The 26,968-nt window shown below is 39.2% G+C and overlaps 2 protein-coding genes across 2 annotated transcripts in view; one reads left to right on the top strand and one right to left on the bottom strand.

Moving 5' to 3' along the window:
- LOC131959570 (A disintegrin and metalloproteinase with thrombospondin motifs 14) overlaps nucleotides 1–14,652 on the top strand; it is a 51,332-nt gene extending 36,680 nt beyond the window's left edge. The window contains exons 10-22 of the mRNA XM_059324776.1: nucleotides 914–1,027; nucleotides 1,155–1,303; nucleotides 2,584–2,756; nucleotides 2,975–3,108; nucleotides 4,155–4,278; nucleotides 4,469–4,549; nucleotides 7,012–7,175; nucleotides 7,258–7,423; nucleotides 8,646–8,778; nucleotides 8,943–9,150; nucleotides 9,651–9,780; nucleotides 11,887–11,994; nucleotides 12,109–14,652. Of these exons, the coding sequence (XP_059180759.1) occupies nucleotides 914–1,027; nucleotides 1,155–1,303; nucleotides 2,584–2,756; nucleotides 2,975–3,108; nucleotides 4,155–4,278; nucleotides 4,469–4,549; nucleotides 7,012–7,175; nucleotides 7,258–7,423; nucleotides 8,646–8,778; nucleotides 8,943–9,150; nucleotides 9,651–9,780; nucleotides 11,887–11,994; nucleotides 12,109–12,674 (2,250 nt within the window). The 3' untranslated portion in view covers nucleotides 12,675–14,652. The remainder of the gene's footprint in view (nucleotides 1–913; nucleotides 1,028–1,154; nucleotides 1,304–2,583; nucleotides 2,757–2,974; nucleotides 3,109–4,154; nucleotides 4,279–4,468; nucleotides 4,550–7,011; nucleotides 7,176–7,257; nucleotides 7,424–8,645; nucleotides 8,779–8,942; nucleotides 9,151–9,650; nucleotides 9,781–11,886; nucleotides 11,995–12,108) is intronic.
- A 299-nt stretch (nucleotides 14,653–14,951) lies between these two features.
- star2 (steroidogenic acute regulatory protein 2) lies at nucleotides 14,952–21,528 on the bottom strand. Its single transcript, XM_059324057.1, has 7 exons — nucleotides 21,448–21,528; nucleotides 21,247–21,354; nucleotides 21,042–21,175; nucleotides 20,727–20,885; nucleotides 20,195–20,370; nucleotides 19,371–19,464; nucleotides 14,952–15,376 (listed from the first exon to the last, which is right to left on the bottom strand). Exons 1-7 carry the CDS (start codon nucleotides 21,509–21,511, stop codon nucleotides 15,272–15,274), a joined length of 840 nt encoding a protein of 279 aa, XP_059180040.1. The 5' UTR covers nucleotides 21,512–21,528; the 3' UTR covers nucleotides 14,952–15,271.
- Nucleotides 21,529–26,968: the final 5,440 nt, after the last annotated feature.

The raw sequence follows: 26,968 nt of genomic DNA, 5'->3' as shown, positions 1-26,968 counted from the left end.
CAGACAGACAGACAGACAGACAGACAGTTAAAAACTACGGCTCTCAGTCCATGTGGAGAAATAAAAGAGGTGGAGCATATTGGCCAACATGCATCTCAGAGGCCATCTGCTAAACTTGGACAACAACATAGCTTTCAACAAGATTATTAAAATGTATGAATATAAGTTGCATGTTCCTTCCGCTGGCAGGAACGGTCATTTTTCTTATAAGTTACCTTGTAGTTAATTTCAGAGGCTGTGACTGTCCAGTAGCTTGTTCACATGGGAACAGTATTCAATGTTGACAAAGATTTAATAGCAGTATATTGAATTTGGATCTGTGTATAGCACTATTCAGGTCAGTTTTTAAAGCCTTGAAAAGTCTTAAAAACCTGTTTCAGTTAGTTTCTTTCTGGGGCGTTTTCTTCCAAAGTCTGTACCCTTCATACCCAGCACTTTGCATAACATTTTGGTATTCATGTATTATTATATGTCTTTCATTTGAGCATCAGGAGTTTTTGCACACAGAAAAAACACAATGTAACACAGTGTCTTAAGAGGCAGAGAGAGAACTTCAGACCCAGCACATCTCCTGCTGTGTGTCCAGTCTCATCAAGCAAACAGGCTTTTAGACACGGACTGAATGAGAATAATCAAATCAATCGTGAAATGGATTTCAATGGACTGCAGGACATTTTTGTTGTAGAGGCAAGCCATTTAAATGGATTAATCACAAACCATGTAATTAAGTAGATTCATTTTCTGAATGACTTGAGAGCACTAATTCAAACACATCTCTAATTTAGCCGAGTTTCGTAACAGTGTACAAACTGGTGGATTTTACTCATGAGACATGAAAAGGTTTAATGGAAAAGTATGTTTGTATTGTCCAAAAGAATTACTGAAGCTCAAAGTTGCTGTTTTCTCTTTTTAGTTTCGAACCTACGATCCTTGCAAGCAACTGTGGTGCAGTCACCCCGACAACCAGTACTTCTGTAAAACCAAAAAAGGTCCTCCGGTGGATGGAACAGAGTGTGCCCCAGGAAAGGTGGGAAGCGTTTTTGAATCAGCTTTGAACTATCATTTTATTTTTGTACAGTAGAGCAAATGTCACACCCATTACTCTATACTGTCTTTTTTGCTATTTTTGTTTCCTGTCCTTGTCATATTTCTAGTGGTGCTTCAAGGGCCATTGCATCTGGAGATCCAGCCAGGAGCCTCAAGGCCACGATGGGAGTTGGGGCTCTTGGTCAAAGTTCGGCTCTTGTTCCAGAACATGTGGAGGTGGCGTCCGCTCTCGCAGCAGGCAGTGCAACAACCCTCCGTGAGTGCAGAACACGCTGTAACTAAATCAGCTGCTTTTTTCAGTGGCCAAATAGTTTATATTCTCAGTGTGTTCATCCAAGAGTGGGTATCCGCACAGTGGAATAGCTCTCAATACTTTATCGATTACATTAAAATTCTCGAATGCAGCGTTTCAACGCCACAGGGTCTTCATCAGGCAAATAGAACATTTTCATTATAAAATATAAAATGATTAGAGTGACATGTCCTGTTATCTGGCACCTGGCTTAAAACAGGTTGAATAAGCACACTCTTACCCTGCTGACATTCAACAGATGGAGACATGCTTTTCAGTCGTGACTGCAGATCTGCAGAGCAGGGACAGATTTAGATTTTTTTCCCCCATTATTTTCAACATTGTAGATTCATACTGAAGACATACTATGAAAGAACATGTACAGAATGTAGTAAAATAAGAAAAAGTGTTAAACAAACCAGAATATGTTTTATATTTTAGATTCTTCACATTTCTTGACTTCTTAATACGTTTGAGAGCATCAAAACAAAAGGTGACTTTGAAGAATCTAAAATATAAAAAATTTTGGTTTGTTGACACGTTTTTGTTTACTGCACAATTCCATATGTGTTCCATCATAGTTCTGATTTTCTTAAATATTAATCTACAATGTTAGATATGAAAACAAAAATAAACACACAGGAAGTGTCTTGTACTAGTATTTAAGACAGGTGGCAAATACAGATTTGTTATCATTTACCAGCCCTTAGAGACCTACATAGACTATTTTTTTGTGATTTTTTGGTGGGGTGTACATTATCTGAAAGCTGGGAACCTGGAGATTATTTTAGAGTGAATAAGAGCTTAGAACATTATGATTAAGGTACATGATGTCCATTCGCATGCTTACATTTTTTTACATGTCAGTTTTTATTCGCTTTCCAGCTGCCCATAAAAATCAAAGGAACATAATGCAAGTAACACAGCCTGTCCATACCTCCATATAAAAAGGGAGGTGTCTAAAAGGGCACAGAAAGAAGTGTCAGTTATTATAAAATGTATGGCATATAAGAAGTTTAAGAGAGAATGGACTGAGGGTCATTGCAGGAATCCACCTCTTAATAATTTGGGGTTTTTGAACTTTAGCCCACATATTATTTGTTCCATCTTATAAATTTTTTAAAGGCAGCTATCCTCCAAACCTCCTGGAATCACACCAAGAAGGACAGTCTGTGTATTATTGGGATTATCATGATGGAAAATGCCTTGAGAACACAACACATTTTGTTTTTGTCATCTTTCAGGCCTGCATACGGGGGTCGAGATTGTCCCGGTTCTGCTTTTGACTACCAGATGTGCAACACGGAGGAGTGTGCTGGCCCCTACGAGGACTTCCGTGCTCAGCAGTGCATCCAGAGGAGCAACAAATACCACAAAAACATCAAGCACACCTGGCTACCGTACGAGCACCCAGATGGTAAGTCTGTAAGGAGAGGAGCAGAATTGGCTCTATCTTCCAGAACTTCGCTCTAGTGTTTTTATGCACAGCAATAATTGGATAAATTACATTTGCAGGAGCCTCTGCTCTCACGCATATTTAGACTCAGGTGGTCGTTATCTGTCTTCTCTATCTACTGATGTGTTTATCAGATTCTGAAGTTGCATTACTCACACTGTGTTTTTTGTGTTTTTCAGAGGCCCGTAAGTGCGAGCTGAGCTGTAAGTCAAAGGAAACAGGAGAGGTGGTGTTCATGAACCAGGTGATGCATGATGGGACCCGCTGCAGCTACTCAGAGCCCTTCAGCGTGTGCGCCCGAGGAGAGTGTCTGGTATGTCTCTACTCAGTTCTGCTGTACATGCACTCACAAAAACAAACCTCGGCAAAGGCATGTTTTCATAAAAAATACTCTATTTATTATAGCCAGGAACCTTCAAAAACAGAAATTGTTTTGATATATATATTTTTTTTTTTATGAATCATATGCGATGACCAAGTCAAAGCTTAAAATTTTAATATTTTATCAAGCTAGCTTTAATCTACATGTGTCAATTTAAATTTTGACAAAACTAAACAGTTTTCACGAACCAGATCCTGTAAAAAAACAAAAACTCAGTGAAACTCATTGAACTGCAGTTTGTTTACTCAGAGCAGAGACATTATTTATAATAACAATACTTGAGGGCACTCGAAAAATTTCACTCTAACTTCGATTGATGTTTCCATAGGGATGCAGGACTTACATATTACAGTTGAAAACATCAAAGAAAAGCAAAAGCCCTCTGAAACTCCCATTGAAAAATTGATTGAATATATCAAAATTAGATGATTTAATATATTAAATAAAAATATTTACTTTATATAATATAATTTATTTAAATATGTAATATTATATGTATTTATCATTTAATACATGTTAGATTTTTTAAGATAAAATAAATAAGATAATTATTTAAAACAATTGGTGTTGCCTTTTGCAGTAATTTCTATCCTTATGCAGCATGAAACAAAAAATTCCAGACAAGAAGCTGAGTTTGGAAATGCAGTGACTTATCCTTCACTGCAGTGTATTTTGATGGTTATTAAAATAGAGATATTAGAAAGAATTCTGCACTCAGAAACGCACACACACAGACATTATTTTGTCTGAGTATTCACCTTGGACAAAAAGTTGAGGCTTTTATTGATGCAGACTTGCTCTTCTGTGTTATGGCTACACCCCTGTTATGTCTGGGTGTGTTTCCAGCATGCATCATCCCAAACCTCCAAATCAGATGCTTACAGCATTTTCCCATGGCATCATTTTCCCTGCACAAAAAGTCAGGCATCGTTGCTCTAATTCGATTGACCGTTGTTGCCTTCCCCCCCCCCCAACAGCACGTAGGCTGTGACAAGGAGGTCGGCTCATACAAACAAGAGGACAAATGTGGAGTGTGTGAGGGGGACAACTCGCACTGTCGCACCGTGAAGCTGACACTCACCAAGACGCCCAAAAAGAATGGTAATTATCAGCTATATGGACCATCGCCAGTTCTGAAATCATATTTCTAATCCTTTATGTTTGACCACAGCCTGTACCTCACATTACCATCAAACTGTCCGTCTCAGTCTCATATTTGGCTTAGCCCACAATAAGTGCCTGCTGTTTAGAGGTCTCAGCTAAACTGTGCCGTGTCCCTTTTTCTCATCAGGAATGCTGAAAATGTTCGACATCCCAATAGGAGCCAGACACATTGTTATCGAAGAGAACGAGACTTCCCCTCATATAATTGGTAAGTGTGTCCCCCTTAACATTTTTTAACTAGTTTGGGACTAGAATTCAACAACACCAGACCCGTTTTTTCCAGTGGTGGAAAGTAACTAAGTACATTTACTTATGAACTGTACCTAAGTACAATTTTGACATACTACTTTACTTGACTTTTTCCACATTTGTAACTTTATACTTCTACTCCCCTACATTTTGAGGCAAATATTGTACATTTTACTCCACTACATTTAGCTGACAGCTTTAGTAACTTTTTTCAAGTCAAGATTTAACATAAAAACATGATCAATTTAGAGTCATGAGACATTTTTTAAATGTAACCTTATAATAGCTCTGTCTTTACAAAATGAAAATGCTGCTTACACAAATGCATCAATACAAATAATCTAATAATATATTTGGAATATATAAAACAATCTGAGTGGGTTCATTCTGCATAATGAGTGCTTTTACTTTTGATATTTTAATCAAATCAATCAATCAAAATTACTTTATTCATCCCCAAGGGGAAATTCAGTTAGTCTGGTAGAATCTCTTGAAGAATGAGACAGCCTGATGGCTGTAGGGGCGAAGGATCTTTTGTATCTCTCCGTCCTGCAACGGAAAGAGAGGAGCCGTCCACTGCTGTTCTTTTGGTCCATAAAGGTTTCGTGTAGCAGATGATTCGGGCATTTCAGGATGGCCTGGAACATCTTGACAGGTCATCTCTCCACCACCTCCTCCAGTGTGTCCAACCTGGCTCCAACCACAGAACCAGCTCTTTAGACCAGTTTCCAACCGCCTTGCATCTCTGTGTCTGATGCTGCCTCCCCAGAAGACTGCAGCATAAAACAACACACTAACACCACGGACTGATAAAACATCTGCAGCATCTTACTACAGATGTCCAGAGATCTAAGCTTACTTAAGAAAAAGAGGCGGCTCTGCCCCTTTTTGTAGAGACCGTCAGTGTTTAACTTATTATCCAGGTATACACCTACGTACATTTTGATGCTGATACAATTGTACTTTTATTTCAGTAAGTTTTGAATGCAGGCCTTTTATTTTGTAGTGGAGTAATTTCACAGTGTGGTATTAGTACTTTTATTTAAGTAAGATATCTAAATACTCTTTCCACCACTGTTTTTCCCAGTGTTACAGGTCACTGGTTTATATGAGTACGTGGGTGTGCATGTGATCATATCACATGATTGTAATTGCTGGGTCAGACTAGCTGTATAATTGCCTACAGACAGAGCACAGGATCACCAAGTTCACTCAATAACGAGGGACATGAAAGAGTCAGCTGAAACGAAACACGCACGAAAATATAAAGACCTTTGGCTTCATTTGTCCGGGTTTTAAGATATCTGTCTGAGGGATAACCATGGGGTTTTTGTGGCGCTTCAAAAAGGATATTTAAAAGAATATTAAACAGCAAAGGGTCTTTACAAAAATTAGCTACATGCACTTCACCACTTGACCTTGTCATCAGACAGCCCTTTCTGAAGGGGAACTGAAGCCATTATGTCCATCTGGGCCCTCCTCAAAATCACCAGACTCCCTTGGAAAAATCAGTCATTTTAACCACACACAGAGCACTCCCTCAGTCTATTAGTTTATTTGTTTTATTGTGTGACTAACCCTTTCGAACACCAAGAGTTTAAGGCTATGCCCCCCTGTGGTGTCTGATGGCACACAGAATTTTCTGTTTTACACAGAAGTGTTGCCAAAGTCACATCTGCGTACATATCGTTGTAGGTTAAGGTTTCTTTAGACAGAAAGTCTGCAAATATCAGCTACCGCCTTTGTTTTCTCGTCTGAATTTGACACTTTTTTATAGTTGTGAAACAGATTGCCAGTCCCTGAAGTTCAGTTCAATAAAGGTTTTTATAACAGCTTTTTTACTTTAAAGGAGAAAATAATTACCACGCTGTGCTTGTCTTATGTATCAACTGCTTAATCTAGCAGCACAAACGTGACAAACTTTAATTAGTAGGGAACTAGTGTCGGACAAATAATTGCTACTTTTATAACACTCTCATGCTTCTGTGGTGATAGGAAAAGGAAAAGAAAGATGTGTCAGAAATAACAAGACTGGAGCTCTAAAGGTTCATAAGGTCAGAGAAGACGTGACGATGGTGTGTCAGGATCCCTGTGACATTCAGCCTAAACCATCGGCCTCCTCTTTTCTCCACTCTCTCCCACTCTGGCTTTTATTAGCTCATGGGAAGAAGAGATGACACACAACTTGGAGAAATTACCGTTGGCTAACCACAGCACCAAACATCTCAAAATACATACTGACACATTCCCTGCCTAAAGGAAAATCTCAGATGTTTGGCGGGGGGAGGGAAGGGTTGATCCCCAATTTCTCTTCAATTTTTGAGATTTTTAATGAATAAAACTAAATACTACATGATGTGCACACATTCTTCCCCACCACTCGTGCATTAAATAACTTTTTTTCTCACTAATTACTGACAGCGGTGAAGAATCAAGTTACTGGAAACTTCATACTGAATGCAAAAAGTGAAGACGCTGAAACAAAGACTTTCATCGAGAACGGTTTACAGTGGGAGTATTCCCTCGATGATGAGAAGGAGACGCTCAAAACAACTGGCCCTCTGCATGAAGGCATCATAGTGCTGGTGAGTGAGACACCTAAATATAATAATAATGATTTCCAGAGGTTTTTTGTTCTTCTAATAATCGTCTTTCACTTTGTTGCAGGTCATTCCCATGGAAGAAGATGCAAAGATCAGCCTGACATATAAATATATTATACATGAGGACCTGTTACCGCTTATTACCAACAACAACGTTCTTCTGGCTGAACTTGACACCTACGAGTGGGCACTGAAAAGCTGGTCCCAGTGCTCCAAACCCTGCGGAGGAGGTCAGTTAACATATGTTTGATACATCTGTACATTGTTAATTGGTGTCTTAGGAAAACAGCAAAGTCTAGAGTAGAAAATGTTACTGACTGTCTAAATCTCCATTCAGACAAAAGACATTTAATCTGTTTCTCCAAAAAGAATTATAAAAAAGCACCAAATTAAATGGTAACATGTCATTTTTTTCAATCAAAACAGTAACAAAAGGCTGAGAAGTGTCATCATTGCAGTCAGTTTCTTCCAGTTAGATTTCATTGCTCAGGATGTTTTACCAGGAGCCGAATAATCTGTAAAGGTCTCTTCCTCTCCAAAACAAACGGACCAAGTGATTTTGAAATTTAAAACACAAAATAAAGCAGTTTCACATTAAAATTCAGTGTTTTTCTGATGCAATTCAACACAGGCGGAGGGGCTGAGAGCAGTTTTTTTCTTTAACAATTCAAAAGTCAGACATCGATGAATAAAACATTCATCCGGTAAATAAACAAGAAAACATTACATCTAAATGGCCCTCATTTTGTACATCGCTGACAAGACAAACAATTTAAATGACAAAATTGTGGACACAGTAGATTCCAGGAACTTGAAATTGTCTTTGCATTGTTTGACTAGTTTCTGACATATTTTTCATTACACAGTGAGTGAAATAAATGTGATACTTTTTTAAATAGAAAATGTATTAGGAATTTAAAAGCATAACAGCCCCAAGCATGATTAAAAGTTTTCAACATGGTCCTTGATGGAAACAACAGACATGGACATACATAAAAACAACATACAGTCATGGTAAAAAATGATTAGACCATTGTTTTCTTTAATTTCTTGTTAATTTTAATGCCTGGTTCAATTAAAGATACATTTGGACAAATTTAATGATAACATTTTGATAATGATTTTAGTTATCATCAAGAAAACCATGCAAAATGGCTAGATACCAGCTCTTAAATTAAACTCTTATCAGTTATTTTAGTTGTTATCATTATATTTGTCCAAACAAATGTACCTTAAAATGAACAAGATATTGGAGAAACAAGGGTGGTCTAATATTTTTTACATGACTGTAGGGACTACATACAAATCTATGATAACAAAAAAACATGTAACATATACCGGCTAATCCTCTTGCTCCTCTAAAACCACAGTTCAAGCTCCTTTAAATGGACCCATTATATGACTATATGACCCTACTGGAAGATTAATTTTGTATACTCTCCATCCTTTCAGGGATACAGTACACAAAATATGGATGCAGGAGGAAGAGTGACAGCCGGTTAGTGCATCGCAACTTTTGTGAAACCAGCAAGAAGCCTAAACCCATACGCAAACGCTGCAATGTGCAAGAATGCAGCCAGCCCACGTAAGTACCCTCAAGTAATAGGTGGAACTACGGTAAAAGTGGTGATAATTGCTTCTGCTCCATGTGTCCAACTTGACATGGAATGAGTACTGTTCAACAAGCTGAGCAATAATAACTGGTATGTGACCTGAAAAGCTTTTTCAAAGAGCCCGATCTGCTGACAGGTGGGAGGTGGAAGAGTGGAGTCCCTGCAGTAAGACCTGCGGGAAGCTCGGCTACCAGACCAGGGTGGTGCAGTGCATGCAGGCGCTCCATAATGGCACCAACAGGCCCGTGCACAGCAAGCACTGCACAGAGAATCGGCCTGAGATGAGGAGGGCTTGTAACCACACCACATGTCCCACCCAGTGGAGGACAGGGGCGTGGTCTCAGGTGAGTCAGAGCTACAGAGCTGCAACAGATCTTCTTCAGTTCAAACTTCAAACTTAGCCTAGTTGTAGCGTAAATGTCTACAATTCTGGAGAAAGATAATTGATCATTAAAATCCCCACACCACACGGATTTATTGTCCCTCTCGCTCCCACTGCCTTTTAGTAATACATGCATGGCCTTTTCCTCTGTCCTGTAGATGAGCATGACCAAAATAGTAATGTGTGGCTCAGTCCAAGCCACTTTGCTAATGTTTTGTGAGCCGGAGGCCGTGCATGAATAATATTTTTTTTTATTTTGCCCCAAGCTTATAAACTCATCAAGTGACTCAAACCAGGGCAAACAAGCTATATGTGTAAAAATTCCAATAATTGCCGCATGTGAGACCCCGACTGTGTTCATCAAGAGCTGTAAAAGTGTTGTAAGTAATTTCCTCATACTAGAGTTAAGTGTTAATCGGTTTCTTATCACTTTAAAATGTGTGTATGTGTGTGGTGTGGCAGTGTTCGGTGACCTGTGGCGAAGGGATTCAGCAAAGGCAGGTGGTTTGCAAGGCCAGCGACAACACCATCGGAGAATGTGAGGGAGAGAAGCCGGAAACAGTCCTCATTTGCAAACTAAGTCTGTGTCCAGGTGAGATCCGTGCACATCCACTAAGTGGATGGTATTCAACAATGTCATCCGTAGGAGTAACTGCCTTTTCCATTATGAAAACATAGAAAATGTGAAGAAATGGAACAAAGATTTGTATTTCTTTCAAATGATTTATAAGTGATTCTCGATTGCTGCATAATGCACATTTAGTCATAATCAACTGAGTTGTAATTGCTTGATGAATAGTAAATGGACTGCACCTATAGCACTATAGCAATATATAAAGCAGGGGTGGCTGTGGCTCAGTTGGTAGAGTGGTCACACATTGTTCGGAAGATCGTTGGTTCGATCCCAGACCATGGCAGGTGGCACCAGTGTGCCCTGGTAGCCTCGGCCACCAGTATGAATGTGTGTGTGAATGGGAGAATGAGCGCCGTCTGTAGTGTAAATCGCTATATGAGTGCAGTGCATTTACCATTACATTTTAAAGCAATTCAAAGCAATTTTCAAGTCGTATAGACGTATAGACCACTCTGCCCTCTCCCTACTCAAGTCCTATCTCAAGGACTGCACCTTTCGTGTGACTTGGAGGGGTTCTGTGTCAGAACCCTGTCCACTCACCACCGGGGTCCCTCAAGGCTCTGTCCTTGGTCCACTTCTTTTCTCGGTATACACCAACTCCCTCTGCTCTCTAAACACTCGCATGGCTTCTCCTATCATAGCTATGCCGACGACACCCAGCTAATCCTCTCCTTTCCTCAGTCAGAAACACAGGCAGCAGCACGTATCTCTGCATGTCTAGCCGACATCTCCCAGTGGATGTCCTCGCACCACCTCAAACTCAACCTGGAAAAGACTGAGCTACTTTACCTCCCAGGGAAGGGCTCTCCCACCACTGACCTCCACATCACTGTTGAGAATACAGTGGCTGCCTCCACAGAAACCGTTAAAAACCTTGGTGTGACTCTCGACAACCAACTGTCCCTCAATGCAAACATTACCGCTACCACCAGATCCTGCAGATTCTTGCTGCATAACATCAGAAGAATCTGCCCGTTTCCCACTCAGAAGGCAGCTCAGTTCCTTGTCCAGGCGCTGGTCATCTCACGCCTGGACTACTGCAACTCCCTCATGGCAGGTCTGACTGCCAAAGCCATCCGACCTCTGCAACTCATCCAGAATGCAGCTGCTCGATTGGTCTTCAATCTTTCCAAATTTTCACACACAACACCCCTCCTCCGCTCCCTCCACTGGCTATCGGGGGCTACGCGGATACGCTTCAAGACTCTAGCTCTGGCGTTCTCTGCTGCTAATGGTTCAGGTCCTACTTACATCCAGGACCTTGTCAAAGTCTACACCCCTGCTCGTCCTCTCCGCTCTGCATCAGCGAAACAGCTGGCGACTCCCTCCCTGCGTGGGACGACTCGCCTCAAAACCACCTCCAGACTTTTCTCTGTCTTGGCACCCAAATGGTGGAACGAGCTCCCCACCGACATCAGGACCTCAGACAGCCTGGACATCTTCCGCTGCAGGCTGAAGACCTACCTCTTCCAACAATACCTCGCTTAAGTAATGGTCACCTAAAAAACCTTTAAAAAAAAAAATGCTCTTCTTCAACAGAAAAGACTCCTGTAGCGATTACAGTTGGCTCTTAAAGTTATGTACTTACTTGATTCCTGTGGTCTAAGGCTAGAATCTTCAGGTTTAAAGCACTAATTGTAAGTCCCTTTGGACAAAAGCGTCAGCTAAATGACATGTAATGTAATGTATTGTCAAATCGCTTTAACACTACAGATGATTATTCACCCATTCACACACACATTCATACACTGGTGGCCAAGGCTACCCCACATGGTAGCACCTGCCAACACCAGGAACTCATTCATAGACAGATGGCAGAGAATCGGGACCAATTTGGGGTTCATTTTGGTCAGGGAATGAACCACTGACCTTCCAATCAGTGGGCAAAATTATTTTTTTCATTGTCAAAAACACAATGAAGACGTCCTGCATACTTGTAAACTATTATAAGTTTTCAAAAGAAGACTGGTTTCTTACAGTAGCAATAAGTTGTCAAGAGCTTGTGGTTGCTGTTCAATGTCTTATTTAGGAATATTTTCTGCCAAATTCTGTTCTCCACTTCAGGACAGCCAGCATCTCCTCTCACTGTTGAAACAATGGAAAACTCCACAATAAAAGACCAAGCTGTTCACCAAAGGGCTCCTGAAAACCCTGTCCACAAAATCTCTTCAAGTAAGTCACTAGTAATCTGTGTTATAAATCAATACTTTGATCTACACATGTTCATCCACAGTAGAAATGCTGTCTTTCTTCCAACCGTGATGTCCTCTCCTTTGTCATTACTAGATGAGCCATGTCTGGGGGATAAATCAATTTTCTGTCAAATGGAGGTTCTTGCACGATATTGTTCCATCCCTGGATATAATAAGCTTTGCTGTGAGTCTTGCAATAAGAAAGAAAACCTCGCCACACATAGTCCTGACCTCCATAACACCCCAGTGGCCCCAGTTGAACCAGAGACCTCTGCTCCTTCTCACACTGCATCACCCAAGGCTCCTCCAACCGCTACGACCCAGAGTCCACTGCAAACCACTAAAGCAATCAGCAGACGGATTCGCTCCACCGTCCCGGTGCCAACCACCTCTGTTGCTGCTGAAGCCTCGCCATCCACAGGTGCTGCTCAGCCTCAGGGTCCTACCAGCGACTCCTCCCTCACAGCTGGGAGAGGAGACTCAGACCCGGGGCCTCTTCTACCTCCAGGGCTTCCTCAGCCCACAGCAGACTCCAGTGGAGGTGCCTCTAAAGAGCACAGTCCAAACAGCACTTTAGGCCCAGTCGCTGCCAGGTCAAGAAGGGACGATTTAGGATCTGAGAGGGACTCGAGTCACAGAACCCTGTCAGCTCAGAAATGAACAGTGAGCGATGTTGTGAACGTGCTGCTCAGTGAGACGGTCTTGTGCATCAGCTCACCCACTGCAGCATCTAATAGACTTGCAGTCTTGCTGCAGATGTTTTCTTTCTTTTTTTTACAAAGATTTTCCATGCCAGTGAACTTAGACCAGACCAGCGATGGTTACCTCATCAAAACTCCAGAGTGATCTGTGCACAACGTGGCTCTGCCCTCTGTGCTTCAAATATGAAACGGAAGAAAAAAATTGTCAGGTGCTGTAAACTAAAACGACTACAAGACGTGTTCAAAATGTGATGACTGCATTGCTACATTCATGTTTTTATCTGTGTACAGTTGTGTAATCCTGTTTTTTCAAGTGCATTAGAACTACTATTGAACTTGTATTGTGAACATGTGAGGAGAGGTCAAAGGCCATGGTTTTGGAGGTGCACGTGTCAGCTATGGAGACTGGAGTGTGCCACCACAATAATCATAGACCCTGCCAGTGTAAAATGATCAACAGTTGATATATTAAGAAGTGATTAACTAGTTCAATACAAATCATATTACATTTTAATGATGCATTAAATAACACATGAGTAAATTAGCAGATTAATAATTTTAATATTTTATTCTGTTTTAAGAATTCATAGAATTTTAAAATAAAACTGCAAAAATATAGATATATTTTTTATTAAATTGCATCCCTTTCTGTAGGATTGTGCAGAGATGTGTGTGTTAATTTGTGCTTTAGAACACTGAAACAATCCGAAAAATTACGTTTTATCCCTGATTTGCGGCTTACTTTTTGCGGCTTCCTCTCTTCGTTTACTCGCTCAACCACCACTCCTCCTCTCTGTCTGTCTTTAGTGACAGGATAGGGGGTCAACTTTCAACGCTGTGTGTTTGTAATAACCAGCTAACAAAGTGACATATTACACCTTTAAAGACAGCTGTCACATTTGAAGTTTTTTTATTTAAATATTTAATTAATATTAATATAATATTAATATTAAAATGTAATTACGTCCAACCCAAAGAGCAATAACAGGAGCTTCTGTTTAGCAGGGTGGCAGAACAGCTCATTACATAACTGTTGGCCAATCACTGATCCTGTTGCTTTAGTTTGGTTTTAGGGAGCTATGAACTATAACCCAGCTAATAGCACGGACTTTGTTTGTTGTTACATTAAGGATCTACAGATCTTATATATAGCTATAATTTGATAGATTCATTTTGGACAGCCCCAGATAGTGTTCCCCCTGCATCCAGTGTTTACACCGAGGAAAACTAAGCAGGTTTAAACTAAGTAGATTTTTAATTGAATTATTTTAATGTGTAATTAGTTGACAATGACTTTTAGAAATATGTCAAGGCTGATTATAATGAGGCACTTGTTAGGTCCATAATTATTCCGGTGGCACACTCCAGACACCATAGACATCACTCCTGGCAGGGAGCCTCAAGGCTCCTCTGTCCCCGGTGCTCTTTTTTTGTTGTTGTTTGTTCCCCCAGTCCAACGTACTGGTGATAATCCTCACTGGTAAGAAAAAAAAATCATGACTGTCTGCAAGCCAACCCCACTGTAGCATGCCCTCTGTCTGCCTTTGTGGAAGTCAGTCACTTAATGCTTTAAAAACAAACAAAAAATGTATGAAAAAAAAAAAGAACAACTCATTGTTATCTTTTTGTAACTGAGATAATTTACAGATAATAATGTATATAGTGTAAATTTCAAGTTTTGAAAAGAAATTAACAACCAGGAATTTAATGGAAAGTATGTTGCAATTGTTAAAAAAAACAAAAACAAACACAGGCGATGCTGTAAGTCTACAGAATGTGGTTGGTCATACTGTTACAACATTCCTGCATTGCAGTTTATAACATCATGTTTATTGTATAGTTCTTGTATATACGTACGTGAATGAAAGTTTTAAATGTTAATATTTATTGAATTTTTAAGTGGTTATGGAGAACTAAGTAAAAGACGTTTGAAAGAACTAAGATTCTCATCATTTTACTCTTCTTTATTTAGCCTCCATTTATTCTTGGTATTTGAAGCTCCCTCTTGATTGACTTTCATCTAGGCATGCATAATTAGGTAGAAGCAACTAAGCTAATATAAATAGGTGTCCTTGTTAGTTTATCTTTTACTAAGTCATTCCAATCATATCTACTGTATTAAATTACCTAATGTATTGAGTTAAGAGTTGAAGTTTTGCTATTATTGTAGTATAATGTATGTTTACAAGGTGATGGATGAAAAAGAATCAAGCAAAATACGCATTTTCAAGAACCTTATTTATTTTGTCCAGTCACATGCAGTAAGTCATGTGTCAACAGACAAGTGATGGCTCCTAGTCTTGAGGTTTAAATGGCACACTGTGACATTAATTCCTATTATGAGCCAGCTTTTTTTGCCAGGCCGGCACCGGGCTGCTGTCACTGGTGTCTGCCAGCTGTGGAGCTGAGGCTCTCCTCCAGGCAGCGTCTCTGCCTTCTTGAAAGGGCGGCCAACAGCCGAGCAGCCAGTCTGTCACCGTACCTCCATCTCCCGGTCTCTTCCCCTGTGAGTGATGACAGAGGTGCTGCTGCAGTGTGAGTGTCACACAGACTCAGTTAGCCCAGGGTGGCGCTCGCTGTGAGACGTCTGCGGAGGTGTCTGGTGAAATCCAGCTGTCTTCTGGGCAACGCCTGATTGACAATAGACTTTGGCAGCCAGCCCTGAGAAAAACATTAAGACTCTGTTAGATGCCTGAATTCTATTTTCTTAATATCCTCATTATATTCATCAATTGCACACTTTCTGGTTTCATAATCCACATTTAAAAAAAAATGAATTGTTATGCAGTAATATGAACTGAACAGTTATATAATGAGAAAGAAAAAAAGTGCAAGCTGCAGATGACAGTTCCAAAAGACGATAACATTACCAATACATATTTATACATATACTTTTCTACATCATGGATCTCTTCTGTGTGGTTTCCTGTGAAATTAAGCTTAAAGCATTATGCATTATGATTGATATAATTAATTTATTAATATGATTACAAGGGGTACACAATTTGGAAAAAAATATCGCTTTGCAATTATTTTTCAGTGATATTGCAATTGTGACATGATTCACAATATTGGAGGGAATACTCATTTTTGCATCATTATTCTATTTTGCATCATTATGTCTTATTTTTTGCAAAGGTCAGTATTTTGACACATATTTTGCTTTTAACGAATACTCTGTTTTATGTGCTTAGGATATTGCACAAGTTAATATTGAGGTTTTGATAAAATTTTGATTAATTGTGCAGCCATAATTATTATTATTATTTTATCTGAAGCACCTTACATCAATACATATTCCTTATAGAGTGAAATATAAACTGCAAATTTTAAACTGTAATTGAAACAGAAAATTGCACCAAAGGACAGGTAATCAGTCAGCAGCTGCAGCAGAGAAGAAGCTGCTCCTGCTTGTGCGGCCGCAGGGGGGCAGAGCTCACCACAGGAGACACTACGCACTGAGCGGACTCTCCGGAAAAGATACGTCTTTAATGTTTACAACATGTTGTTGTTGTTGTTGTTGTTAGCAGTTTGTGAGCAATATGCAATGCGATAAATAAGGGTTAACCCTCTGGAGTCACCAAAAGCTCAAAAGCATGACTTCTAAATCACATCCAGACGTAAAAACAAAGCAGCATGGAGCCCTACTTTAAATTTACCTCTAAAGTTCTGGCTGTAAACTCCATGAGGCCAGTTTCAGTTTAATGATGATATACCAAGTAAAACTGGAGACAAGGTCAAATATATTTTGTATGAAATTATAGAACTGGATGGAACCCTCTTATATGTTATATCTGCGACATTTGTTCACATTTGCAACATTTAATTTTTTTTATTGAGCATGATAGTGTTTTGAAAGTAAAAAAAAAAAGATTCAAAATCACATTTTATGTTGGACTTAAGGACTAAAAAAAGACACAAAATGACCAAAATTGTTACGCTAAAGTTAAACACACAAGACACAAATAAAATCGAGTCACACTTGAATAAAAACCAGAGTTGGGTGACAGGATCACACACAATCACAAGATCACATTTATCTTGGTTTTTCTTTGTTTCTTTTTGGTTCAAAATGTTGATCCAGTAAGTCAGAATAAAAAATCTATTATTATTAGGTCATATAGGTGAGGTTGTGCTGAAAAACATGGCATTTAAACATTTTTTAAGTGGCATATACAGGCAGGATGAAAAGGATTCAAAGATGGACAAAATATCCTAAGACTCCATAAAGTTATGGTTAGCATTACTATAAAAAAAAAAAAAGGTTGCGTCTAACGTTAACTCAATTAGGCAGTAAGTGCACCACCTGGCGAGTGACGATAAGTGACGCAATAATCACAATAGCAGGTGCGCTATTTCTAGCTAATTGCTAAAATGCTCGCGGTGTTTCCACCGTGGATTTCTGCTTCTGTTAAGACGTTTTACCTTCAAAGAAATTGTGCGAGGACTTCCTGCTGTTTGGACAATTATCCCTGATATGACTAAAACATGTTTAAAGACTTTGAGGAGCGCAATGAGACCAGAGTGGACTGGTTTTACTGTGCACCGAAGACGAAGGGAGTAGAGAAACAACCTGGAGCAGATTGAGGAGGACTTCAAGGTGCTCCATACCTTTTTGGTGATGTTTTTATTTGTTTTTTTTATCGCATGAGAAATGTCATGTTTTATTTATGTGGTTTAATATTGCTGCCCCGCCACGGTACACATACCTATTTTTTATTTAGTTTTTAATTTTGCATGTAAAACACCTAAATCAAACTTCTCGACCAGTCTACTAACACGATTTTGTCTTATAGTTTAATAGTCGATGTAAAAGCACCACTTTTCGGTTTACCAGAGATGTGCTCAAAAGTTTTCTTGAAAATGAGTCATTCAGCATTAAAAACAAAGCATTAAAAATGACCAGTCAAGTCAAGAATATTTGTCCAAAGTGTAGACAAAACAACCAATTGGTCGACTAAGAGGGGCCAGCCCTAAATCTAACTGCATTCAGATTGTTATTAGATAATTAATAGGCCAAACTGCTCATAAGATGTTATCAAAGTGACTATTTGATACCTAAAGAGATAAATTAAATGATCCAATATTACTAATAAAGAGCAAAAGCTGAATCTAAATGTTTGCTACATGAAGTTATTCTCCTTATTTCCTAGAAAACATTAATAATCTCAGATGTATCCCCTTTGTATAATAGGTAATTATACCAGCTGCCTCAGTAGTAACAACCTAATCATGTTATATATCATAATAAATCACTCAAATATTGCATGTGTTTCCCTAGAACAAGTGCTTTTAAGTGCATTTAGTGCTGACTTTCTCAACTGGTACTTTTACAATTTACAACACTAGAATCCCCTGAGAACCAGCTTCTTTTATCTCCACACACCCAGCAGGTTTAATGTCCTGTAAAGCATCAGCTTCTTGCTCTTCACCTCCCATGCTGCTGTTGGTTTATCTAGCTGTTTGCTCCCTCCACCCACCTCCTGCCTTCTCAGGTCTGTTTCCTCATCTCGCCTGCAGTGTGCTTAGTTGTGATTGTATGTTGTGTTTTCTGGAGCTAGCGCTTATCTCAAAACTGTGTATCCTGTATCACAGTGATTTGTTTTGGCCGGGTTCTGTGTTGTTATTCCTGTGAGAGTTAGAACCACTGAGAGCAACTTATGGTGCAGCTCCTGAACTGAAACACAAGCTATTAAAGCATTCCTATAGTAGGGATGTGCCTTATCGTTTATGATCCAAAAAATGTATATTGCAATAATGGCAACATTCCTACTTCTTGACGTAGTGATGCCAGATTTTTGCTAGTACTTTAACTTTAACAAAGTAAAAGTGCTCGTTATGCAGAATGACCCCACTTAGATTGTTTTTTACATTCTTTATATTTTGTTGGATTCATGTATGTAAGCAGCATTTTACTGTTGTCAAGGTAGGGCTAATTATAACTGCTTAATATACTTTTATGTGGTTTAATTTAGAAAAAAAAATGTTTAATCACGTTTATGTTAAATTTTGATGTGAAAAGTAACTAAAGCTGGCTGCTAATTTAAGTAGACGCACCTCAAAATTGTAACTTGAGTTAATTAATACTTGATAAATGCTCTTAGTTACATGTCATCATTACCACTGACATTTGCAGTATTTGTAATATTTTCTATAATAATATTTGGTATTTGCACTTTACACTACAATTTAGATCAATGGTGATTGGTGATTTTTATTTATACAGATTCATTTTAAGAAATCATATTTTATATGTATTTTGTCAAATCAAGAATATTGTTGTTGCAAAAATACCCTGAAATATCATGAATTTTATATGGTTTTTTTAAGTCCATGTCACCCCATTCTACAGTAATAACTCCATGTTGTGAATGTTGTTGAAATAGATGGGGTACTATTATACAGCAAAAATAGTATAATCTGAGAAGCTCACTGCTCATCAAATAAAAGTCTGGTTGCTATAGCACTGAAACGGTGTAAAGAAAGAGGAAAGGCAGCTGCAAAGTATTATTGCATACATGGGAGTGCATCAGTGCAATATTATTTATGACACAAAGATGTGCATCTCAACAAAAGGATATTGCACATATTGGAGTCTACAGATGCCTTTTTCTAATCTCCTGCACAAATTAAAGTACAAGTAAATTGTTTTTACCTTTACATCCATATTTAGAAGCCATGTAAAGCGGCTTTTTCCTTGGTCGTCGTCCAGAGCCTGAATGATGATGCAGGTTGGTCCATCCTCGGCTCTATAAGTACACATTGTCAATAACTAATTTGTGTCCAAGTAGGGTTTATTTAAGCCTATTGTAAAGTGTCCTTGGGTCTCTTGAAAGTATAGAAAATAGAAGAAGTAGAAAAATATAGATTTAAGTTATTATTTCTGTTTTCTGCTACTTTCTAGAACGGTTTTAGAATGGTTTGCTTCTAAGAAATTTAGTAAGTTAGTAACTTTATTTTGTATTTTACATTGTCAACTTTCATAATGTACAGTATTTAATTTTTTCCCCCATAAGTTCTGTCCCAGCTGCAAACACATATGCATAACAGGTAATGTTACATTTGACATTTCATTTATGTCTCACTTGCTCTATGTTTGAAGAATAGTGTTATTGGTCACATTTTTATCTAACTCACAAGATATGACAACTGACATTTAAGGCCCCTGATATTAGCTGGCGGGTGAGCACATTACCACAAACTCTCAGAACAATCCAATACTAAAGATAGAAAAGTAATGCACACCATGGGTTTTAATGAGGTGCTGACCACTGGAAGTAGACTCTCAAGAACAATTAAATATGTCAAAACACAAATGTATTACTTTGTTCTGACATGCTCTTACTTAGAAGAATACTCTAATCAGGAGCTGTATATTACGACAGAAAGCAAGCTCAGAATATATTAAAACGTGTGTGATGATTAATGCCTGCTTGACACAGAGTCATGCATGGTCTGCATACCGTATGATGACCCTACCTCACAAAGCCCGCCTGAGGTGGGAAGGTGTCCAGCTGGATCGCTTTTCCTCCGAGATAAACGCTGGACTTCTGTTTAAAACTGTGTCTGACACTCAGAAAATCCCTTTGGCCAATCGCTGTCTCGGCTGAAACCTCGTGTGTGATGATAGTTTCGGGTCCAACGCGCTGCAGAACCTACAAGAAAATCACAAGTTTGCAAATCACAACATGGACTGCAAGACTGAATCAAACTTAAAGGTGCAGCACAAAACAGCCATAGTATATATTGCATATCTATCATATACTTAGTGCAACTGGAATACCACTACCCCACTGTCTCTTTACATTACAAATATTTGTTTAATGTCAGAATGCATTTATTTTTGTCTATAAGCAGATATGTGCAGAAAACTAGACCTCACTAAAGTAAAAGGGAAGTCTTAACTAGTTAGGAAAGGTTTTCAGAAATTTACAGAAGTTTACAGATCTCCTCTAAACTCAGGCTGCTGAAATTAGTATGGTATTTTTATATAAAATATCAAGCATCTCACTTTGATTTGCTGTATGCTCGGGTTCCACTCGTGCATCTCCTCCACTCGGACAAACAGAAGGTCATAGAGCTCATCCACATTAGCCTCAAGGACCGCCTCCAGCCTGAAGACCTTCCCAACACCTGGCATCACTTTGCTGCAGATCACATCCCCCTCACTCTGAAAAGAGAATCAGGAAGGCAGGCAGGCAGGCTTTTATTCAGTTAACTTAACACAAGGACCTTGGAGGTTTGAAGAAAAGAGAGACAAATATACTTTCGAGGAAGATACAAGTACCTTTTATTAGTCTGGCATTACACTTGAATCAGTGATTACCTCTGTGATCTCGACCTTCCATCCTTGTGTGTCTTCCAACATACTCAGTGCCTTCCTCATTGCTTGTTGGCCTTCTTGTACAAAGAAGAGCTGATCTTTCAAAGGCACAGGCTTTACACCTTCGGGTTTGGGCTCTGCAAAGATTCTTCTTAATAATCTTTCAACAATAACACCAGAACAGAATTGTAGTTGTTGTTGTTTTTACCATTATAATTTAATCCAGCATGCGTTCTCATGAGATGTTGGACCTCTCCCCATCTCTGCAGGTGTGTGAGCTCCTGGCCTATCACTGCCACAGCTGTGCGTTGAAGTCCTGCATGATTGAAAGTTAAGAGAGACAAAAGCTTTGTCTAACTCAAAATGCATTGTTTGCATTGAAAAGGAATACAAACAGAGAGACAATTACCTGCAAGACTCCTCAGATGTGGGTAGGAGATGCCACAGCAGAGCTTTACAACAGCAGGCAGCATATTGTCTGTCTTTGGCAGTGACAGCAAAGCAACAGAGTGTGGCTCGGTCTTTATACGGCCTGTGAAGGACGGTCAAAGATAACAGCTAGAGAAGAAGATAGGGCCCGTTCTGAATCCTGTTCTGAAGGCCACATTTCTCAAGAGTTTTATTAACTAAAAGAGAGCTAGAGAGGGAAAGCTGTGCCGCCAGCTGCCATCTCTACATCGCTCTGACATATGAAGAATCAGAATTAAAAAATACTTTATTGATCCCTGGGGGAGGAAATGGCTTTGAGATAGTTGCTGCTGTATAAGAATAGAATGGAAAGTCATTTTTTAAATAACAGGTTTTTAAAAAGCAATTTATGTTAAATATACAACAATATAAAATACAAATGCATGTCTTAAGTAAATAAAGATATTTACAAATAGAAATAAAATAGAAATTAGTTAATAATTACAGTAGCTACTTGAGAACAGACCACTATATATATATATATATATATATATATATAGTAATGATTACTGTTAGTGACCCCCACTGCTGAGGCAGCCTCCTCGCACCATACATAATGGATGTGTATAGGACACCCTGATGGTGGTGGAGCTGCCATGTAAGGCTCTTGCCTGCCCATCTGGACCGAATGTCCTGATCAAGGACACTTTGACATGCGGACAGAAGGAGCAGTGGATCAAACAGCAAACCTTGTAATTAATAGGGATGCACTGATGCAACTTTTTTTCAGTCACTGATGCCTTAACTTTGGGTATCAACTGATACCAAGTACTCACTTGCTCATTTGACATTACATTTATTTCTCCCTTGTTCCATATTTGAACAATGTTCCTGGAGAATATCAAGTCGAGCCTCACAGAGAAAAACAAGACTAAAAGCATGTATCGCTTTAAATATAATGGGTGTTATTGGTTGCATTTTTATCTAACACACAAGATATGACAACGGACATTTAAGGCCACTGATATTAGCTGGCTGCTGAGTACATTACTTCAAACTCCCAGAACAATCTAAATATAAAGATAGAAAAGTAATGCACACCATGGGTTTTAATGAGGTGCTGACCACTGAAAGTAGACTCTCAAAAACAATTAAATATGTCAAAACACATTTTTTTTACTGCAGAGATGAAGAGGATTTTATTATCCTTTTGTTCTGACATCCTCTTACTTGGAAGACTGTGATAACTCCAATCAGGGACTGTAGAATATATATGTAGAGTAATAATAGCTCAGAATATATTCAAATGCGCCATTGATTAATGTTTTCTTGACACAGAGTCGTGCATGGTCGGCATACTGTATGATGACCCTACCTCACAAAGCCCGCCTGAGGTGGGCCTGCCCATCTGGACCGAATGTCCTGATCAAGGACACTTTTACATGCGGAAAAGAGGAGCTGCGGATCAAGCAGCAATTCTTGTGATTAATTGAGATGCACCAATCTGACTTTTTTCAGTCACAAATCTCGCATATCTACAAAATTCCTCCTCTACACCTTCAAGGCCATCCACAACCTCGCTCCTCCTCGTCTGTCCGATCTCCTCCACATTGCCACCTCCTCCTGCTCCATCCGATCTTCCTCATCCATCCACCTCTCTGTACCCTCTGCCCACCTCATCACCTAACTGCTCTCTCTCTCCCACTATTCAAATCCAGACTCAAAACTCATCTGTTAAAATTCGCTTACTCCGTATGATTGCACCGCACTTTTTCTTTGTTTTATTATTTTCTGTCACCACACCGCACTTTCCTTGTTTTGTTTTATTTCTTGTGTCTTTTTTTCATTCCCTGTTTTGTCTTGTTCAAACTATTGCCCAGTGTCCTTGAGTGTTTGAAAGGCACATATAAATGTGGACCGATACAAGTACTGATCCAATACCGTTGCTTAATTAATAACTAATGGTAATATCCATGCATGAATTATGACAGCCACAGTCAAGTGTTATTATTCCTCTTTAGGTATATTCCTCTTTACATTTTTAAATGTCTAGTGAGTTTTAAAAAAGGAGGTGTTATGGAGAAAAAAAATGAATTAAATTCAATAATTCAATTAAATTGATTAATTCATGCTCTGTGTTTAAGAAATCCATATATTTCCACTTGTGCATACATCTGTATTCATGAAGCATTCCTGAATGGATGGCTATTATAGCCACAGTCAAATCATGATTCAATGGCAAAAAAGTCCTTTATTCTGTTTGTTTGTTTTTAAAGTCAAACATATTCAATCCACATATCTCAGCCCAAGACAAAAGAGAATCCTATCAAATCCAAGTGAAACATTGTTCAATTGTAAAAGGTAAACACAAGAATGATGCACGAAAGTTTACTTAATAGAGATCAGAAAGTATTCATTTGAGAGCTTAAATGTTTCCTCCATGACACGTCTATGTTTACCATCATTATGGTCCGGCACATGGAACGCCATAAATATATAGGTTATAATTAATTCAATTCTGTTTTATTTATACAGTCCATTATCACAAATAACAGGTTTGCAGCCGAGGGTACAGGCTGTACAGGGAACAACATCCTCTGTCCTTTGATCCTCGCAGCAGATAAGAAAAATTCCTAAAAAAAAAAAAAGAAGAAACCTCAGAGAGAGCAAAAGAGGAGATCGCCCCTCCCCAGATGTGCAAAAGATGTTGTTTGTGCAGAATAGAATAGAGTAGATAGTGTGAGAGGAGGGAGGGAGGATAGACACACACACACACACACACACACACACACAGAAAATCTTGTTGCATTAGCCGCAAGTGTCACACAGGAAAAGGCAAGTAGCTTGCTGCTAGCAATCACCAAAAAAAAAAAAAAAAAATTGAAGCTGCTGTGTGGTGGGATGCAGAGATGAACTCTTAATAAGTTGTTTTTTGTTTTTTGTTTTTTTTAAAGGCACTTTAACAATTATATTATATTTCTCCAAACAAATGTACATTAAGTTGTACCAGGCATTAGCCTGGCTAACACCAGACTAATCTCAAATGAGATCTAGTCTGGGAACCAGCCGTTCATTTCTCCGTAGAGGAGGTGTGGTTTATGATCCTCCGGAGCCGTTTATTGGGCGCTTAGAATGTCTATCAAAAGCGTCTGTAGGTAGCTCTTAGCCAATCGTATCAGTTATACCAGGTGACGTAGTAGAGCAACAGAAATTGATGTTTGTTGTGTGTGTGTCTGTGAGAGTGTTGCTTGCTGCTTTGCTTCTCCAGTTCTCGCTTTCTGCAAGATCATTTATTTTCACGCTTTATTCCCCCTCATGTCATTCAGCCACACACATCCACTGATTTTATGGGCAATAAACAAGCTGCTGCGGGTCTCTCGGCGGCTCCGCTGTCCCCCGGCTCGTAGTGAGATCACCGGCGTTAGCGGCTAATAGCTAATAGCCCCGTTACCGTAACGCCGTAACGGTAGCGTAACGGTAGCGTAACGCTACCGCTATTAGCCCCGCTACTGTAACACCGGTGATCTCGCTACGAGCCGGGGGACAGCGGAGCCACCGAGAGACCTTTCGCCTTTCAACTTTCGCTCTAAACTATTTAAAACACCATCTACAGCTAAAGAGAGTTTCGCGTCTGCTGCAGCCATGTTGGATCCGTAAGAATACTACAAGCTTCCGTCTGCCTGGTAGTACGCGCCATCGTCTTGCCGTCCCTCCCCGTTCTGTGATTGGATCCCTAAAATAGGGCTAAGAAACCTCTGTGGTTTCCAGACCCTTTGGCAGTTCGAAATTAAATGGAGAGCGCAAGGCAGTCTGGGTATACCCAGGCTAACCAGGCATTAAAATGAACAAGAAATTGAAGAAAACAAGGGTGGTCTAATAATTTTTTCCATGACTGTACAGCCTGTGTTATATTTGCAAATGCTTCAGCTTTCTAACATCAGTTCAATAACTAATTGATTCTTATTTGCATATTGTGGCTCTATAGTTTTCTCTTCTGGTGTGTGTGTACCATAGGGAAAAAATAATTTGCATTCACATGGTTATATACCTCCACATATGTCAGCATAAATTTGACAGAGGAAATAAGGTCTTCAGGGGGTGAGGGGAAATGTTAATCCTCTAAAATCAACTGTTCTGATAGCCTTTTCTTCTTTGGAGTGAAATTCCAGGATTCAGTCTCCTTATCCTTTCTCATCTGAGGCTAAATCCTTTTGGCCTGTAACCATGTGTGTGAATACTAACACTGGACACAAAATGATGTCATTGTGACCCCTAGGCACAATGTAGGTTATTTATTTAGTTCAGTTAATTCACACATTCAGCCATTCATGACTTAATTGATTCATTCACTTGGTCTTCTCTGAACTTATTCAAGTAATTTACACTTAGATAATGTGTAATAACACTTAGAAATATGTAAATGTAAATGAGGACAGGACTATGACTAATTAAACTGGAACTGGACCCTTTGTTGTGTTGCCATTTTTCTTTATCTATTAAAGCAGTGCATTGTAATGCCACTTATATAGGCTGTGTTGCAATAATATGTATTTGTATTACCTTGACAGCCTATAGAGAAGAAGCAAAATATTTTTGCAGGCCATCCCCGTCTATCCTGGATTCAGGATAATGAACACCACTTTTTGATGTTTGAAGCATTTATGCACCCGACAGGAATAAAAAGCTTACGTTATGCAATATTGAACTACTTCGTGGTTGCCTGTCTTCATTACAGTTATGCTAGATGGTCTAATAAATTACTTATTAAACTTATCTACAATCTACAAGAGTTTTCAAGAGCACAGAAAACATGACTACAGACTGTAAGGCCATTAGTGAGAGAGTTTCCGTCCGTTTCGGCGTAATGGCGTTTAATATCGCCGACAACCACTGTAGTCTCATTTAGCCACTTGTTGGCAACTGCCTTTTTAAGGACATGTAGAAACTTCAAAATTCACAAGCAGGAATATCTACTAACGTATTTCATGACATAAAACAAAACACGTTCATCTCTTCAGCTTGTGTTAACCACAGACCTTATTTCAGGCATCTAACCACCAACTCATTCAAATTCCTCACTGAGTTTGAGAGGCTAGACCCCAGGCCCTAAAATTCTCACTTATTTCCAGGTTTAAGAACTCATTCCTGTGGCACCCTATACCTGTACATATGTCCATACCATAATGTAGTTGAATATTATTTATGGCTATCAGGAATGAACTAATGTTTTAATACAATATTTTTCTTTCCTGATGAGATGTGATGATTTTGATGATGCGTCATGTCCATATTGCAATGAATTGTGAGTCATTAAATCAGTGAAGTTTGCACCTTATACAGACCCTGTGAGAAGTCTGCAGAATGTTTGCTTGTGGGCTCGTTGTGGCATGTATGAATTTTGGGTTAGCACTTGTAGACTTAACAGGCACGTTCCCAGGGAGTCTAGAAGTGTTCAAGGATTCAGCCTGAGAACTTTCCATTCAGCTGACACCTATCTACTACTACTACTACTACTTCTAGCT

The sequence above is a fragment of the Centropristis striata genome, chromosome 21 (assembly GCF_030273125.1).
Source record: "Centropristis striata isolate RG_2023a ecotype Rhode Island chromosome 21, C.striata_1.0, whole genome shotgun sequence".
In the NCBI taxonomy this organism is placed as follows: domain Eukaryota; kingdom Metazoa; phylum Chordata; class Actinopteri; order Perciformes; family Serranidae; genus Centropristis; species Centropristis striata.
The sequence above is the reverse complement of the archived record's forward strand: the minus strand, read 5'-3'. Positions and strand labels throughout refer to the sequence as shown.

Excerpts from the sequence above, each read along its gene's own strand:
- star2 (XM_059324057.1), bottom strand. The coding sequence starts at position 21,511 with ATGCTGCCTGCTGTTGTAAAGCTCTGCTGTGGCATCTCCTACCCACAT. Across the intron at positions 21,176-21,246 it reads TGCTGGATTAAATTATAATG|AGCCCAAACCCGAAGGTGTA; the intron begins GTAAAAACAACA and ends GAATCTTTGCAG. Across the intron at positions 19,465-20,194 it reads CCTCAGGCGGGCTTTGTGAG|AGCCGAGGATGGACCAACCT; the intron begins GTAGGGTCATCA and ends GTGTACTTATAG.